Genomic DNA, 19,040 nt, shown 5'->3' with positions numbered 1-19,040 from the left:
AAATATCAATTTTATTAGGTTGGTTGAACTGGGGATCGGCTAGATCATTACTTGATATATTGATACATTTTAAAATATCTTTATTTATGCTCTGCTCCGGTAAATAAGACGTAATTTTCGTCAACACGTAAGCTGTTACTTGTAAATTGAAGTGCGGATCTATCCGAGATTGAATTTTTATTTGTACCATGTACCTTGCAACAGTTGAACTATTACCTAAGCCAGACACAATTCCTTGAATTGGAATTTTAGGAAGTCTTAGGTATTGAACTGTGGCCTCAGTGATTAAGCATGCTTGAGAGCCTTGGTCAAGCAATACTCTTACCAACGGAAAGTCACCCCCCTTGGACTCTGCTTTAACCAGTGCTGTAGCTAATAAAACCTGTCGAGTTCTAGGTACTTTATTGGTAGATAAACACGCAACAACATGATCAACACTAGCCGAAGAGCTAGCATCAACAGTCATCACATTAGCTCGTATATCCTGATCTTTCTTTACGGACTCACCACTTGGGTGTAGTAAAGAATGGTGCCGTTTTAGACACACTTTACAATTTGTCTGTTTCTTACAATTGTAAACACTATGATTGCTACCCAAACAATTAAAACATATGTTATGTTTTACAACAAAGTCCCGTCTTGAGTCAACTGGTTGGTTCGCGAACTTCTTACAGAAACACAATTTGTGTGTCTCAGAGCAATATTCACAGCGAATCTTGCTTGAACTTGTCGTTACCATTGCCTTAGGAACATGGGACCTGGTGACCTGATGAACCTTGTTTGGCTCTATCCTTTCAAAGGCGCGAAAACGATTCTCTAAAAAGGTGGCAAATTGTTCGTAGGTAGGTAATTCATTAATGTCGTTACTATTTGTAGTTAACTCCCATTGTTTCCGAGTTTCGGGATCAAGTTTAAAAGTGACTATGTGAATGATGATAATATCCCATGTAGATACATCGACATTTAAATTAGTAAGCGCACTAAGACAATCATTTGTTGTGTCGAGCAACTCTTTGAGACCAGCGGCAGACTCAACTAACATACGCTTTTGACTAAACAATCTTTTTAGAATACAATTTGAGAGATATTTTTTATTACTATAGCGTTTTTCTAACTTGGCCCAACACTGGGCGTAATTCAAGTCAGAAATTTCTTTATGTCTTACAAATTGTTCTGCTTCGCCCGTAAGGTGCGATTTTAAGTAATGCATCTTTTCTACATTGTCTAAACTCTCATTTTTATCTACAAGGCACAAAAATAAATCCCGAAATGTCGTCCATTCGCTATATTTACCACTAAATGTGGGTATAGTGATTTTAGGTAACTTAACTGAACTTTTGCACTTGGAAGTATCATTTGAACCAGTTTTTTCTGACGAATTGACCGACCTACATTTATTCAACAATGATTTGAGTAAACACTTATAAGTAATATATGACTCTTCCGTGCTATCATACATGTCTACCAATGTTTTACATTCTTCAGCTTTGAACTTTTCATATAATTTAGTATTGTTTTCTTTAAACCGTGCCCAATCGTTTTCTAATAATTCAAGTCTTGTTTCCATATATTCTACGGTTAACCTATCCTTGGGACTCTTTTTAAAATTAGTGAAACCTCTTTGTATGACATTCTGAATGTCCTTTAAAACATTAACTAAACTCTCCATTATAATATTTTGTATACAAAAACCTTTACACTAAAATTATTTGAACAGTCGAGATTGATCTAATAAGCAATAAATATTAAGTACAGCAAACTACAACTAAGTTTCTAAAGCAAATAAATAGAATACTTTATATTATACACATGTAAAATATGAAAATGATTATAAGCAACATAAATTTAAAATAATGCAAACGTTTACAAGTGTTTAAAAGGTAAGTTTACTACCCGCAGAAATCGGCATAGATTCCCCGTTCCTCCGTTTTTGTATAAAATTACACTAAGTCTAACATGCACACAGTATTATAACTAAAACAATTAACAACTAAAATCTACTAATTTAAAGTTCAAACGAATTTCTAAATTCTATTTCTTCAACAATTTTCTAAGTTAAAATCTTCATGTATATAAGGTTCAAAATCTCTTGATCTAATTCACTTGCACTATTTATTGTATGTATTAAATTGTACTTACAGTTGCACTTCACTGACTCACTCACTCTGTGATTGATATGCGTCACGTCCAAGTGTCGGGTGGCGCCCTCTGTGACGCCCGTTGACCTTGTCTTGAACTCCACCGGTAGGCGCTTGTGAACTGCTACCTCCTGGCGATGACGCGTACTCCTTTGCAGCGATCCACTGCGAGTACACGCTGGTGTGGCCAAATGAGCCACGAATCCAAACAATACCGGGAACAATTCGGCTCGTTCAGGACCAAATGTTTAACACTTCGCGTGTTTTCTTGACAGCTCCTCGAAATTTGTGAACTACTAGAAGGGTCAATAATTAAATAAAACCACAACTGTATTCTGATCTGAGCGTATCTTTATTTTTAACTCGCGGTCCGTATACAATACCACGCTAACCAAACCATAGTGCGATCTAATAAGAACATTACGCCATCTAACGACCTAAGTGATTACAATATAAAAGTTGCATCTTGAACAATCAGACTTTTCAATTAATTTAAAGATGTGTTCTTTACTAAATACTGAATTTGAATACCTCGATCAGTTTATTAGTGAGGGTCAGGTAAAGCCGAGTCGTGGCAAGATTTAACACGTTACATGCCAACATGATTTTTTCATTTTAAAGTGAACTTGTAAGGCTAGTCGGTTGCGCTGAGCGTGTTAAGCCATTATCTGAGTCAGACGTATGTCATAATGTCGTAATAGTCATCGATGCCCTTTATTAGTTCAGTTTGCTTTGTCCATGTATTGTCGAGATGCTCTGCGTTGCGTAGACTGCGGGATACCCAACTGCAGATGTGCGATTGTGACGGAATATGAGACGCTCTGTATCAGGAGATGCTTCTAGGGTATCTTCACGACTGACAAACTGCCGTTTGCCATTAATATCATGTAGAGGACGGACTGCGGGACGCTCCTATCGGCAACGGACTGCGGGACGCTTGCCCTACAAGGTCTTGTGAATTAAGGCATTGAACGGACTGCGGGACGTTCAGCATCTGGCATACTGCGGGCTGCCACTGATGTCATGGCTCGCGTGGTCATGTGACGAATGTTTTGAAACCATAAAGAGTTATGATCAAATAACCGAGGACACCATTATTGATATAGATGCAGATTTGGTCGGGTCTTGTGTCCTACTATGTAGCTGTGTTGTGCACCGCGCCGTAGCTGCGCGTGTCTACATGCAGAGCGCCTGTCTGCAAGCAGCGCGCCACCGCCGCGCCTGCCTACAAGCAGCGCGCCACAGCCGCGCCTGCCTACAAGCAGCGCGCCACAGCCGCGCCTGCCTACAAGCAGCGCGCCGCAGCCGCGCCTAGGCACAAGCAGCGCGCCACAGCCGCGCCTGCCTACAAGCAGCGCCCCACAGCCGCGCCTGTCTACAATCAGCGCGCCACAGCCGCGCCTGTCTACAATCAGCGCGCCTGAGCGGTGCCTGTCTACCATCAGCGCGCCTGATCGGTGCCTGTCTACCATCAGCGCGCCTGAGCGGTGCCTGTCTACAATCAGCGCGCCTGAGCGGTGCCTGTCTACAATCAGCGCGCCTGAGCGGTGCCTGTCTACAAGCAGCGCGCCACAGCCGCGCCTGTCTACAATCAGCGCGCCTGTCTACAATCAGCGCGCCTGAGCGGTACCTGTCTACCATCAGCGCGCCTGAGCGGTGCCTGTCGCCGAGCAGCGCGCCAGTGCATCACCTGTCGCGAGCAGCACGCCAATGCAGCACCTGTTGCCGAGCAGCGCGCCAGTGCAGCGCCTGACGACGAGCAGCGCGCCCGCATAGCGCCTGCCAACGAGCTGGTATCGAAAGACTCTATGCCATTGTTACAGACGAATTCCAGTGTTGAAGATGCTGGAAGAACGAGCCCGAGGACGGTCTCATGTCAGGAGAAGCCGTGTTAGGACTGTTGAGGGTAGCCACACAAAAAAAAGGTTTTATAAGGAAGTATGCGCTGCTGCTCGAGGCAGTCTCTTTCCATCCGTCATTGCGGAACGTCTGACATTTTTGTTTATTTACGTTCGGTTTGAGTTTATACTACAGCGAGGATTATTATGAAATAGAGTTAAATTCATTATTTCGCTGTTAGTTTAATTCTTTTAAAATACTTTTGCATCAAATATCTTACACTAATATATAAAATTCTCGTGTCACGGGGTTCGAACTTGAACTCCTCTGAAATGGCTTGACCGATTCTCATGAAATTTTGTGAGCATATTGAGTAGGTCTGAGAATCGGCCAACATCTATTTTTCATACCCCCCCCCTTTTATTTTTTATTGCGCGCGAACGGAGTCGCGTGCGACAGCCAGTATAGATATGAAAATGTTAAACTATATACAAATACAGTGCAATGCAAACTTTATGAAAGCTCGTAATTACTCAAGATTACCACAATTTTGTATGTTAACATACGCCATTTGATTTCAGATCGGTTACGCGGGTTCCACAATCGCAGTGCTGACGGTGATCATCCTGGTGGTGCAGTTCTGTGTGCGCACCTTTGTCATCGACGGCAAACCTTGGAAGGCGACTTACATCAACAACCTGGTGAAGCATCTCATCATCGGTGTGACAGTGCTGGTGGTGGCCGTGCCTGAAGGATTACCTCTCGCTGTTACATTGTCACTCGCATACTCTGTTAAGGTTAGTTTGATGTTTAAAATAATCAGACTGTTGTACTCAGAGATGTTAATTGGTCATTAAAGGAGTTGTTAGGCTTTGATTGACAGTAACCGTGAGTTTCCGAGATCTAAATCTCTGTATAAAACATTTCATTGACAAAACAGAGATAACAATTTTTTAAACGGATATTTCGGTTTCAAAAACCTACTGTAAGAGAGGTAAATTAGCACTGCTGTAAATATAATTTTTTGGAATATTTTACCCTCTTCTTGCAATAAAATGCATTCGATTCTCTAGTTTTTTTTTGCTAAATATGTAAGAATTTTTAACGAACTTCTTCATTGTAACGTATTACAATAGTAAACTTACTAAGTAAGACATTTGTAATTTTTACTTGAACGTTAAACAAGACTAGTTCATCATTTTCAAATTTTATTAAACAAATTCTGTATTGGTAGTTTTATTTTTTCTAGCGGCTCAAGGTCAATTTTTCGAGCCGCCGAAAAGTTTGAATAACATAATACATATAACAATACCGAATATATTTTCAGAAAACGATGAAAGACAACAACTTGGTGCGTCACTTAGACGCGTGTGAGACGATGGGCAATGCGACCGCGATCTGCTCAGACAAGACTGGTACTCTCACAACCAACCGTATGACTGTGGTCCAGTCCTACATCTGCGAGAAGCTGTGCAAGGTCACGCCCAACTTTAGAGATATACCTGCGGAAGTTGGCGAGACTATGATCGAAGGAATGTCTGTTAATAGTGCCTTCACTTCTGGTGTCATGGTGAGTTATACGTCATTTATTTTATGACATTACTAGCTGTCGCCCGCGACTCGGTCCGCGCGGATTAAAAAAAAACTTAGTAGCCTATGTGTTCTTCCAGACTATGCTTTAAATCTGTGTCAAATTTCATCGAGATCCGTTGAACCGTTCTGGAGATACCTTCAAATAAACATCCATTCATCTCAACATTCGCTTGTATAGTATCAGTAGTAGATTAAGATAGTGTTACAAACTTATTTGGCCCGTTAGGCAAAAATGTAATTAAATCACAATAATTCCTAAAGATGTCAACGTCAAAATAGTGTCATCAGATCATTGATATTGTGTGTCATTTTCAATATTGAACAATATATTTATTATTTCCTGACAAAAATAATCACTATAACAACGATACTTAATGGAGGTTAATATGTTTACTATAGGCATTTTTTTTTTAATAAATTTATTCTCAGTTAACATTTATTTGTTTACAAAAGTTGAATCTTCATTTAGTAGTAGTAGTAGTAGTAGTAGTAGTAGGGGCTCAGTTATCCGCAACTCCACGACAAGCGCGTATTTTGCGTGAAGGCAGGCTGTGGGTTACTCCAGCCAGCCCAGCTCGCCAAAGAACCCCAGCAGTCCCTTAATGTTGCTGGTGATCTCTGGCGGCGACCTCGACGGACCGAGGTATCTGACCCTGTGGTCGGACACTGCCGGACAGTGTTGTATAATATGCAATGCCGTTTCTTCTTCCTCCATGCACGCTCTGCATAAATCTTCATTTATAATAGACTATAACTCTTACTTGTTCACCTCCAGCCGGCGGCGGAGCCCACATCGCCTCCAATACAGATCGCTAACAAGACGGAGTGCGCATTGCTCGGGTTTGTGCTCGCGCTGGGACAGAGCTACGAGGCGGTGCGCGAGCGCAACCCGGAGGAGTCCTTCACACGAGTATACACGTTCAATTCCGTGCGCAAGAGCATGTCCACTGTCATACCTTATAATAATAATAATAATAATAATAATAATAATTTATTTATTTCAGATAAACATCCATTAATTGTTAGTACAGTGTTTTACTTAAAAACTATGTTAGTAATAACTTATATCTAAAACAATAACTTGTACATACAATATATTTTATATCAGCACATGGGCATTAACCCAGTGCTTCCACAATGGGCTATCCACGCGACTCGCAAACACCTCCAGGATAGTGTTACGGCTGCCGCGCACCCGCTCCATCAGGGAGGCAATATGCTTGCGCCGAATCGCGGCGAAACCATCAACCCGCGCCTCTGCAAACATCCCCGACGCACTGCAGTGGCGCGGCAGCCCCAACAGTGCCCTGAAGGCGTTGTTATATTGTACGCGTAGGGCGTTGTACGCGCGTTGGGTAAAATTGAACCACAAGCTGCATGTATAAAACGACTGGCAATACGCTCTGAATAAGGTTAATTTTACATCCCTAGAGCACGCAGCAAACCTCCTAATCAGCATGTTGCTCCTAACGGACAGCGCCCTACGTTCCCTCTCCATGTCGTTTTCATCCGTTTGGGTCGCTGTTAGCCAGTGACCTAAATACTTATATTTTGAGACCATTTTAATAGAAACTCCGTTTAGGGTAACCGGCGGAACATTTGAGTAATATTTGTTACCGGCGTGAAAAACTAACAATTCAGTTTTGGTCACATTGTATTTAAGACCATGATCTATTGCAAAGTTCTCGCATATATGGAGAAGTTTTCGGAGCGCGCCGATCGATGGGGCCAGTAGCACCATGTCGTCCGCATAATTTATATTATTCATAAAGATCCCATCGACCGAGCACCCGACCTTCGCACCGCTGAGCGCACCGATCAGCCGATCAACATACAGACTGAAGAGCTTCGGAGACGTCAGCCCTCCCTGTCTCACCCCGCACTCCAACCCGTATGGTTCCGATAAAGCGCCCGCCCATCGCACCACGTTGCTCTGGTGATTGTACCAATATTTAAACAACTCGATCAACTCTCCTGGCATCGTGGTTGCCTCGTATAGCTTCTTCCACAAAACCCTATAGGACACCAAGTCGAAAGCCTTCGACAGGTCGAGGAAACACGCGTATACTGGAGTCTTTCTATCAGTATAATATCTTACAGTATGCTCGACACAAAGAATTGCCGTTTCCGTAGATAGGCCCGCTCTAAATCCGAACTGAGCATCGTTGAGGGAGATATGTTTGCCGAGTTGTTTGTCAAGCAAACTGTCAAGTACTTTCGACACTACGGTGGCCAATGAAATGGGCCTATAGTTATTTGCATCAGAAGCATCACCTGATCTGTCTTTTACTATTGGCACTACAATTGTCTTCATCAATTCATCAGGCAGGTATGAGTGCCCAATACAAAAATTGATAAACATAGAAAGTACCCTGGGTAGATGAATGCCGGCATTCTGGAGATGTTCTATACTCAGCGAGTCATGTCCAGGAGACTTTCCGCGTTTCATCCCTCTAATAACTTCAGCTACCTCTTTTGCTGTAAATCTAATGTGATAGTGGTCAATTGTTTGTGCCACTGTCTTGTCGTCGACTGAACTTAATGGAGATTTAACAAAAAATCTATTTTTAAAGAGGTTGGCGATCGAGGCGGGCTCACTAATTCCGTCAACACTCACGGGGAGGCTCGACTTGACATTTAAAGCATTGGTTTTTCTCCAAAAGTTGGAAAAATCTTTTTTATCATGACATGAAGCTATACTATTCATTCTTATCTGCTGTTGATTGTTTTGGCACCATTTAAGTTTGTTTTTAAAACATTTCTTGGTACTTTGCATATTGTCATAAACTAAACCCACTTTTGGCTTACCATACCAAACCCACACCTTAAAGCCCAGCCGAGCCTCCTCGTAAGCCTTCCTTACGTGTTTATTCCAGCCGGACAGATTTCTTTTTCTACTCTGGTTAGTTGTACTTTTATAGCTATGGCATGCCGCATCCTTCAAAACTTGTGTTATTTGGTTATACATTTGATCTAAAACACGTCTATGGTCTAAATTATTACAAATCTTATCACTACAAAATCTATAGTCGCGTGGAAAGTCAATTGTCTTCAGTCTATTATTACAAAATTCTTTATATAATTCTATCTGATTAATGTCTCTATTCCCCCAGACAATTTTATTACATTTATTCACACAAGCATCAAGTTCTTTTTGAGATACCTCTAAATTACAAGTAATTTTTAACGGGAAGTGGTCTGACCAAAATACATCATACATAATGCTAACATCGGTTATAGATTTCCAAGCCGTTTCCGACACTACACAATGATCTAGCCAGCTGTGAGAACCGTGGGCATCACTGACATACGTATAGGCGTTAGAATTAAGTCCTAATAATTCAATGTCTGCACATCGCCAGTTAAGTTCTGTACAAAAATTGATAAGTTCACTACCGAAAGATGAAGATGGATTTGCGTTAAAATCACCTAAAATATACACTGAGCTTACACAGCTATCATCGACAATGGCGGCGATCTCACCCATACACTCCGTAAATTCTGTGAGATGTTCAGGTGAGTCCGTTGGCATGTATACCGAGAACACCAATGAATACCGACCTGCTGAGTTAATTTTAACCGCCGTTATGCGTACACTGTTGCATTGTATCACTGATACATCTGTAAAAATGCTCTTCCGCCACAATATTGCGACACCTCCGTAAGGCCTGCCGCGCAGTATACCTAAGCTAGTGTCGACTGCGGATTTCCCGAAGTACCCGAAGTCAGGATCAATATTGCCAAGTGCAGGTATGTCGTGAGGCAATAGCCATGTTTCTTGCAATGCTATTATGTCCGCCTCTCGGCATAAACGTCTAATAGACTCCTGGGAACGCATAACCGATTTACAGTTAAAACTAATCATTTTAATATTATTCTTTATGTTGTCCATCATAAGCATTTGAATTTGAGTTCACGTCAGGCTTTGTATTTTGCCTTTGATCATACGTGGTCCTGTTAAGAAATACAAAACGACGGAATTGAATTCCTTCCGGCCATAATTCGTCATTTAGAAAAACTGATAGCTTGTGTGGTACAAAAAATTTGTATGCGTTGTAGCGTTTCTGTCGGACCATGTTGATTTTCTTGACAGACACAGAGATATCTGTTTTTTGCAATATATAGTCGCTGATATCTTTTTCCGTTGTCGCCTTACCTACTTTGTTGATAAATAATGGTACATGTATGTTCGCAACCTTAAAATTAGATTCAGGCTGTATTTGCGCCTTCCCTTTACGACCAATAAATTTATTTTTCAACCTTCTTTTCTGCACCGTCACCCAATCCTGGTCCATAGTATCCTTTTTTTCCCACTCTCCTTCATCACTTTTTAAAACTTCCGCCATCGTTTTTGACTTGGGCCACACGCTAATGGTTGATTTCGAATGTTGCACATCTTTTGTCTTCTTTTCACATGTCCTTATTGCGCTTGTTATCTCATCATTGTCGCACGCGCATGCTATTGGTTGCGCGCAAGCTGAAATAGCATCATGCGTACCTTCTAGACAAGAAGGAGATAAATGACACGTTGATTCTAAGATGTTTTTAATGTTTGTGCTGTCTTTATTTGCAGTGCTAATAGGTGTCGTATTTACATCTGTATGCAGTAGGCCGATTGGCCCACTATCCAGTCCGCAGCTATCGATGATCCGACGTACCCCCCGTTTTCGGTTTACGTGCTTGTCAAAGATGTTTTCGTTCGTTATTTTCTTTAAATTATTAATTTCATTTCTAAGTTCTCCGAATTGTGATTAAGTGACGAAATTATGTTTTATGTTTTTTATTTCGTTTTGGATAATAAGTATGTCCTTTAACAGCCGACTCGCGTCTACATGGTCGAACGTAATAGGCGGCAAGCGGTGTAATTCTTTCGCCACAAATGTAGGCACCTGTTCGGGGTCAGTTTCTTTAAATAATGTGATCACATCATATAGATCTCGTTGTTGCTTCCCAGCTTTTCTTCTAGTGACGTTGCGCTTAGTTGTCGATACTGCTTCGAAAAGCAAGCACTTGGCAGATTCAATTTCTTCAACGGAAAAAGACGTAGTGCATAATCTCACGAGGCTTTCTTCGTCCATTACGTCAATTTTATTCTGTATGTACGCCAACACCTCATTTATCACTATATTACACATTTTACACTTAATCACATTGGAAGACATTTTATTTTATTTTTTCTTTAGTACATCAACATTTCATGCGTGTTAGCGGTAACACGTCGTTTAGCACTACATCTTTTCATCTAGTTTTGGCTCTGCCTCTGGATCTGCGGCCGGGAAGGGAAAGATGTTGTGGTAAATTACCTATTTAGTCCGGAAGCCTCCTCCTTATATGACCATACCATCGCAGCCTGCAGTCCTGCATCTTATCAGCGATGTCGCGCACACCGAGTAATATTAGATTATCTAGTAATAATAGTGTAGTTTCCCAACAGTGAATTTTTCAAATCTGTTCAGTAATTTCCTATTCAATGCATACAAACAACCAATCAAATCTTTCCTCTATAATAGTCCGTTCACGTGTAACTAAAAATTGAGTAACTTACGTCATAAGAGTAGTATGCGCTATTACAGACTCTTATCTATAGATTTATTCCAGTTCTGGAGATAGGAGTTAACAAACATTAATACATCCAAATTTTGGTATTCACGATATTATTAAAAAAGATTGCAATATTCTCACCAAGAAATTTTTGCACGCTACTCCGTCCACGCGTAATTAAAAAAAAACCTTTATAATCTATCTGTTCTTCCAGACTATGTTCTACCGTCCTCGAGGTACCTGGTAACAAACAACCATGTAAATATACATATTTTCGCATTAATAATATTAGTAAGAATTAAAAATAGTCTCACATGCTTCATATTTGCGGATTCATTACGTTTAATGCGACTTAAAAGCCAATTAGCGGATAATTATTAGAATTCAAACACTCGCTTAGTCAATTCGACTACCGTATGCAACGCGAATTTAGCGCACAGAACTGCAAACTCATGTTGATTCACGCGTTTGTTTATGCTAGCGCAGTCTTTTATACATATTTGTTGTGAATATTTTTTTCTCTAATAAGTAACGTTTAATTTTACCAATCTTACTCATATTATAAATACTAAAGTTTAGATGGATGGATAGATGTTTGTTTGAAGTTATCTCCAGAACAACTAAAATTTGGCATAGAGGATGAACATAGCCTGGAAGAACACATAGGCTATTAGTTAAGTTTTTTTTTAATTTCTCGCGGACGGGGTCACGGGCGACGGCTACTTTATACTTCAACTTTTTAACATAAACTTAATTTATTGTTATTCTCAAATAAAATGTCGAAATCCTTTACCGATGACAACTCAGCTGTATTAGAAACAAATTAATCTTCTCGTAATACTATCATTCGAATGCAAAGGGATTAACAGCATGTATGGATGTACATGGAAAGCAGTTTTGTATTTAGAGTTTGGAATGAAATTTGAAATTTAAAATCCGGAATTGAAACATAACATCCGTACAATGGAATATATCTGATTTAAATATTGTGAAGTACATTTCACGGAGTACTAGATTTCAACGTAAAATCATAAACAGGATAAGGGTTAGCCTCTGTACTGTAAGATAATATGAAATGTAGGAATAAAATACGAAAAATCAAGCATTTTCGACTAATATTCCTTTTTAATACGCAATTTGTAAATAAAACTGATTGAATCCAAAGTACATAATTCACTTTGAGCTTTTCATAGTTTACATTTGAATTGTACGACTGTTTAATTTTGGTGCTTTCACCGTCTTTTCACTTGTTTCTTCTTCTTCCTTTTTAAATATGTAATAAGCCACGAAAGCAGTCACTGTGACGATGGACAGTCCCAATGCAGCGGGCAACAAAAGTTTTGTATTTAGAGGCATTTTACTGAAAAAACAGAAATAATTTTTTTATAAGCATTACACTGAGAGAACTAAATATTGATATACACATAACAGTGACATATTTTATAGATTATTTTATTACAGCTTAAAATTAAGGACACATGTTGACATGGTTTTTTACAAAGATAAAATTTTTTTTTCACAAACCATTGTATTGTGAAGAAAACAGTTTTATTAGGTTTGTACGGTTTGCTACCAGCGAATTTTGTGGACAAAACGATTTCGGGTTCCGGATGTGTTATAGTTTATATAGCACATATTCAATTCGAGGGCAATTTTTTTTATAGGAGAAGGGGGCAAACGAGCAACGGACCGCCTAAAGTTATTTGATCCGAAAGTTAAATTAAAGTTATAATTTTGGGGGGAAGGGGATGAAATTGGGAGAAGGGAGAAGTCTAGGTCTAGTCTAGTCTAGTAAGGACCAAGTATATTCTTTATCTGAGGGAGAAGTACTTATTTGCCGTATAATACAAATCTTCAAAGAAAATATACCAAAATTAAAATATCATATTTCTGGCCTAATATAATTTGCGAATTCTAACGTTACAGTTACATACCTATAGCCTATCGAATTATTTTACCAGAGTTAAAACCACAGCAAAACTCACGCTCGTGATCCAGGAGGGGGTAGGCAGAGATCACGAACTCCATTTAGAACGAAACTATCACACCTTTCTCATCTCTTCCTGTCAATCGTCGTTGGTTATGGGTTGATATTAGGTCCTTACATATGAAATTGGCGTTTTTCGTACTGGCCACTTTAATCACGAATTTCTCCTCTTTGGTAAGGAATTCCAAATTCAAATTTGTACAGCTATAGACTCATGTATTTGTGGTTCGATGACCGTCATTCATTTGTTTTTTTTCTTCTGTTTTTTTCTGTTTGCGTCACTCATTTTACAAAATGGAAAACTTAAAATATCGCATTATTTACGAGTACGAGTTCCGCCGTGGCACTAGTGCTGCGGAAACGACTCGAAGGGTGAATGATGTGTATGGCGGTCGTGTTGCAAAAGAAAACACAGTTCGTTTTTGGTTCCAACGTTTTCGTTCTGGAAATTTCGATCTGCAGAACAAGCCCCGTGGACGGCCTGAGACTCAAGTTCGAAATAAATTGAAAAAAGAGGAAGGGTTAGATGGAAGACAAATAAGCGTCAGGGAAGTGGGAAAAAATATTAAATGGACACAAAAGGAAATGCAAGGGACAAGAACATGTGTTTAAAGCAAATAAACAAATTGGTTAAAAATAGTGTAACTTTAAATAGTTCATAAACAACTTAATATATTAATATATTAATAATAAAATTTTTGATAAGGACATAATTTAGTAATATAATAAATTAACTAACTGCACGATTAGTTAACTTTTTTCTCAGTTAAATAATTTATCGTAATAACTAGAGGTCGCCGGCAACTTTGTCAGCGCAGAATTAAAAAAAAAAAAGAAATGTGATCTTTTAAATTGTCCCTGATGTAGGTGCACTTCTATAATGCCAATCATTTCATGTGATTGTTGGGAAATAATTATTGGCAAATAAATATTTGAGTTAAAGTACAACCGAAGTAATTTCCGTGAAGTATTCAATTGTACAGGTATAGAGGAACACAGCGATTCAAGAGGAAGTACAGCGGTCGTATGGCAGCGGTCGTGGTGTCGGCCGCCGCTCGCCCAGCGCTCGCAGAGACCGAGTTCGCTTGCTAGTTGTCCCCCATGTCCCCGCTGCCCTCACCGGACATACGACGGTAAGACTACTATTAGAATACGACATTCCAAATTAACTAATGCGGCTTGCTATACTAGACAGTAAGTTGGCTTGCTACAGCTGTAACTCACCGCTGTCAAAACTACGAAATGTATTGAAGGGAAATTGTATTAGGGAAGAATTGTAACATAAAAGATTGGGCCTTGTCGAAATGTTAAATATGAAATTCTTGTCTGAATGTGTCTCTGTTCTTTGAGGTTGCCCATTTCGTTTTTGTTTTATACAAACATTTTACTTACGCTCTTTTGTTACAGCCTACATTCACGGCCGGAAAGTGTAAATGCATTACATACTCGTATTTTTAAACCCTAACGGATTATTAAATAATTCTTGTATATTATTAAGATTTTTAAAATTGATGCTCAGTTGTATATTACATATATACGTTAATATATGTAGTAAATAAGCTACACTATATGTGAATTTAAAATTACTATTATATTATATTTAAACGAAATTTATATATTATATGACCATAAAATTATATATTAATATTTTATTTAACATAACATATTGTATGAACGCTTGTTCGTCGTATTGTTAACAATATTTTATTGATGAAATTCAAATTAAGGTATAACCTTTAAGTTGAATATTGAATAACGCATTAACCGTGGGTTTCTGAAACCAAGATCTTTGATTAAAACATATCGTCTCTGTCAGTATCTTTGACAAAACAGAGATAATGTTTTAAAACTGGGATTTGGAGTTCACAAACCCACGGTTAGTAAATTTGTATATACATATGTGTCAATTATTTCAATTATTCTCTACAGTGGATTTTCACTGCCACTTTTCTTTGAAAAGATTAGTCTGTGGAAACCGACGATTATGTTAAATAAGATATCAAAAAATACATCTGTCTCTATTGCTCTAAGGCTTTTTTAAATTTATAAATGAAAAAAGTTTAATTTGCTCAAGCTCAATTTGCTTTTTGTAATCGCACTTACTGTGACAAGATTGTTGTGTTTTTTGTATTTTATAATTATAATTAAATGTAAATGTATAAAAATTAAATAGATTTTTATAAATGTAAATAATTATTAAATCGTTGTTAATTTTAATAATTACATTAATTAATAATACACGTGAAGTTAAATTTATAAAGTTTTGACTATCTTGTTTATAAAAATTATTATTTTGTGTAAAAATTGGATTCGGAAAATTTTATAATTAGTTACTATTTACGATGATAGTTTTGCATCGAAGAAATAAAGATTTATGTCTGAATATATCTAATTATGATTAATTGTAAATTTTCGAGTAAAAATATCGTTTTTGATTTTTCATTATATACAATTTAAAATAAACTTTTAATGTAAATATTTAAACTTAATTTGATTCAATTGTGAACACGTTTGATTCGTCGATTTATAACTACGAATATAATACAAGCTTTTGATCCTAATGTTTGCAACCCCTGCCCGTCGTATCCAAATATATTCGCATTTTTAATAGGATATAATAAAAATAATTTTGATTTTAACAACGTATTAATTTCATAAACTATTTTTTACATATCAATTGTTTGCTATAGAACGATTTTAATTTGGACAATTTTCCGAATGCTTGTTATATTGCTACCAGAGGTTGGGTAACCTCGACTTACCGTATCCATTTTATTTATTCTAGTTAATGGGGTAAATATAAAATTCATGTAAATATTATCAATGTTAATTTTAATGTAACAAATTATGTTTGCCACAGCCGAAGGTTCCAAAAAAAACCGAGATTGATTCTTATAATTTAATTTAATTAATAAAAATTACAAATAAAAACTTATTACTAACTATGCTATGTTCCCTCCGAAGTCAGGATAGGAATTGCTTAATCTATTACAATTAATAATTACGAAATATCGGTGCCAATGCTGCCTCAGCGCCTCGTGTCCACTTAAGTGGGTCGCGGCGAAGTCAACGCACTGCTGCGTCGGCGATCTTCCTTATAGGCATATATGTAACACCTCCCCCCGCAGACCAGCAACTATTTGATAAGATTTAATGTTATTATTTTTATAAAGTGTTGTATTTTTCGATCATTAAAATCCGAATTGGTAACAAATGTTGTTTTATTATTAAAAAAAGTTAAAACATTTACTCTGGAAAAGATAATTCTCAACTCAAAACATTATAGTGTTTATCAAGCTACTAAACAATAGGTAATAATAGATCCGTTTATATACAAAACAAGATCCTTATATTGAAAACCAACAAATTATTATTATTTTTATTAATTTATTATAACCCTTTACTTTTATTTCCTTACTAGCTGACGCCCGCGACTCTGTCCGCGCAGAATATGAAAAAAATAACAAAAATTTAATAAACAGCCTTTGTGTTCTTCCAGACTGTGTTCTACATTTGTCCCGAATTTCATTAAGATCTGTTGAGCCGTTCTTCCGATACCTTCTAACAAATATCTATCCATCCATTCATCTATCCCAGTGATTGTCAAACTTATTTCTTTCACCGCACCCTTTGAAAATCAATTATATTTCAGAGCCACCAATTTTTATTCAGCCCTAAAACTTAAAAACCACAATTTCATTACTTTAATTAATTTCAATGCCCCCCATTTTTTGGGGCCCTTATCGCCCCCTCCTAGGTTTTAAACGCCCCCAAGGGGGCGTTATCGCCCACTTTGGGAAACACTGATTCTATCCATATAGACTTTCGCATTTATAATACTAGTAATATTTTATATTATGTTCCCTAATATCTATTGAACACATGTTGACTTTCTACTTTTTTATATTTATTACAAAACTTTCCTCATAGGAAATTTCCTTTGAAACTTGGACTATACTTTGCCACGTGTTCCGTTTTCAAAGACCATCGTGTTCAATGAAAATTTTCATTTGGAAGAGATTTGTTGACAGGAAAAGCATGATATTGTTTCTGTATTTCATTCAATAAGATTGATATGACAAGAGGAGTTTATTTCCGCAGTTTATGAATGTATTACAAACTAGCTATCGCCCGTGACTCTGTCCGCGAGGATTTTAATAAAAAAACTTAATTCAATCTATGCTAAATTTCATCGAGATCCGTTAAGCCGTTTTAGAGATACCTTCAAACAAACATCCATCCATCCATCCATGTAAACATTCGCATTTTATTCTTTTTAACTATTAATTTAACTATTTATTTTGGACCTTTTTAATTTCCCCCGGCAGACTTCGTGTGATGCGAGATATTTATAAGGCTGTTGAATTTTAAATCGTCTTCTAATAAAATAATTTTGATCTTGGGTCTACTGGACTGGTTTGAAATAAAAATGATATATAACTAAAACCACAAAACCAGAATTACCTACCATAAACCACTTTTTATTTTTTTTTATAATTTAAATAGCATCTTGTAGTTAAACGTAGTACTAGGAGAGCACAGATTAAAAGCTTAAATCCCAGCTTGACGTATCATATTCTAACTACCCATAATAAAACTACAAGGAAAGCAGAACTTACTGAGGTAATTAGGATAATTAGAAATCTAATCCCCCTTTGTCATCTATGTAAATAGGTGGCTTGAGTTGCGAAGTACCAGGAATGCAGCAAAGGCGTGGATATAACGTAGAAATTTCACTATGTCCTGCAATACCGCATGGAGTTAATATTCTAAAAGATACGTGGTTGCCCTTTGTAGCGAAGTAAATACCGTTGCCTACAAACCACAATATTGCTTGAACTAGACAAATTTGCCCACAGCTATTTAGTTACACATCTAAATGCCGCCTACGTCAGTATCCGCAGTTGAAGCTACACTTTGACGTAAAGGGATCAACCCTATGTTAATGTAACTTCAACAAATCACTATCGAACTCCTATTTATATAAACACAAAGACACACATCTTATATATATAAAAGAAAGTCGTGTTAGTTACACTATTTATAACTCAAGATCGGTCGAACTGATTTAGCTGATAATTGATGGGGAGGTAGCTTAGAACTAGGAGACGGACATAGGAACTTTTTTATCTTGTGTGCATTTTTTTATTCTGCGCGGACGGAGTCGCGGGTATAAGCTAGTTTAGGATAAATTAGCAATCTCACTAATATTAGAAATGTTTATGAGGTTTGTTTGAAGGTATCTTCGAAATGGCTCAACGGATCTTGATACAATTTGGCACAGATGTAGAGCACAGTCTGGAAGAACACATAAGTTACTTATTACTTTTTTTAATTACGCGCGGACGAAGTCACGGGCTATTTTACGGGGTAACATCATTTATCCTCGTCTGACAAATGATGTTACGCGCTAACTCTCTTTCACTCTACCTTAAATATTTATTATCTTTAACAGCCAGTAACCCTTATTTGCGGCCAGATTTAATTAAGCAACTTTATATGATAATTAATAGAAAAAAATTAGCTTTAATTTGACATATAATTAATAAAAATAGGTTATAAACGTATAAATTTATCGAAATCATACCTGTTTACACCTGGCTGCAAAGAGGTGCGGCCAGGTGCGCAACGGCAACCGTGATTTTTTAGAATCTTGATATTAATTACCGTTATGTAGACGTTATTTTATTTAAAAAATAAATAAACGAAATTTTTACCAAAAATCAATTAAAAATAATTAAAAAAAAAATAATGGCGGCCAAATTTTGATAGGCACCCTAGTAAATATTATATATATTCTCTTAACTATAAATAAACATAAAAATTTGGTTTTAAACAAAAAGTCGATGAGCACACCAATCCTGCAGCGGGATCTTAGACTATTACATTTCCGGGGTAAGGGCGGAGCTGAGTGCAGTCGTGTTTTAATTAATGTCAAGGGT

General features: G+C 37.6%; 1 protein-coding gene across 1 annotated transcript in view; it reads left to right on the top strand.

Annotated features, from left to right (window-relative positions):
- The window catches only part of LOC123720945 (plasma membrane calcium-transporting ATPase 1-like), a 34,255-nt gene extending 27,666 nt beyond the window's left edge, over positions 1-6,589 (top strand). The window contains exons 8-11 of the mRNA XM_045685619.1: positions 4,559-4,774; positions 5,305-5,547; positions 6,346-6,480; positions 6,575-6,589. Coding sequence (XP_045541575.1) covers positions 4,559-4,774; positions 5,305-5,547; positions 6,346-6,480; positions 6,575-6,589 — 609 coding nt within the window. The remainder of the gene's footprint in view (positions 1-4,558; positions 4,775-5,304; positions 5,548-6,345; positions 6,481-6,574) is intronic.
- The last annotated feature ends 12,451 nt before the right edge of the window (positions 6,590-19,040 follow it).

Source organism: Papilio machaon, chromosome W, assembly GCF_912999745.1.
Source record: "Papilio machaon chromosome W, ilPapMach1.1, whole genome shotgun sequence".
In the NCBI taxonomy this organism is placed as follows: Eukaryota; Metazoa; Arthropoda; class Insecta; order Lepidoptera; family Papilionidae; genus Papilio; species Papilio machaon.
This window is presented reverse-complemented; position numbering and strand designations above follow the sequence as displayed.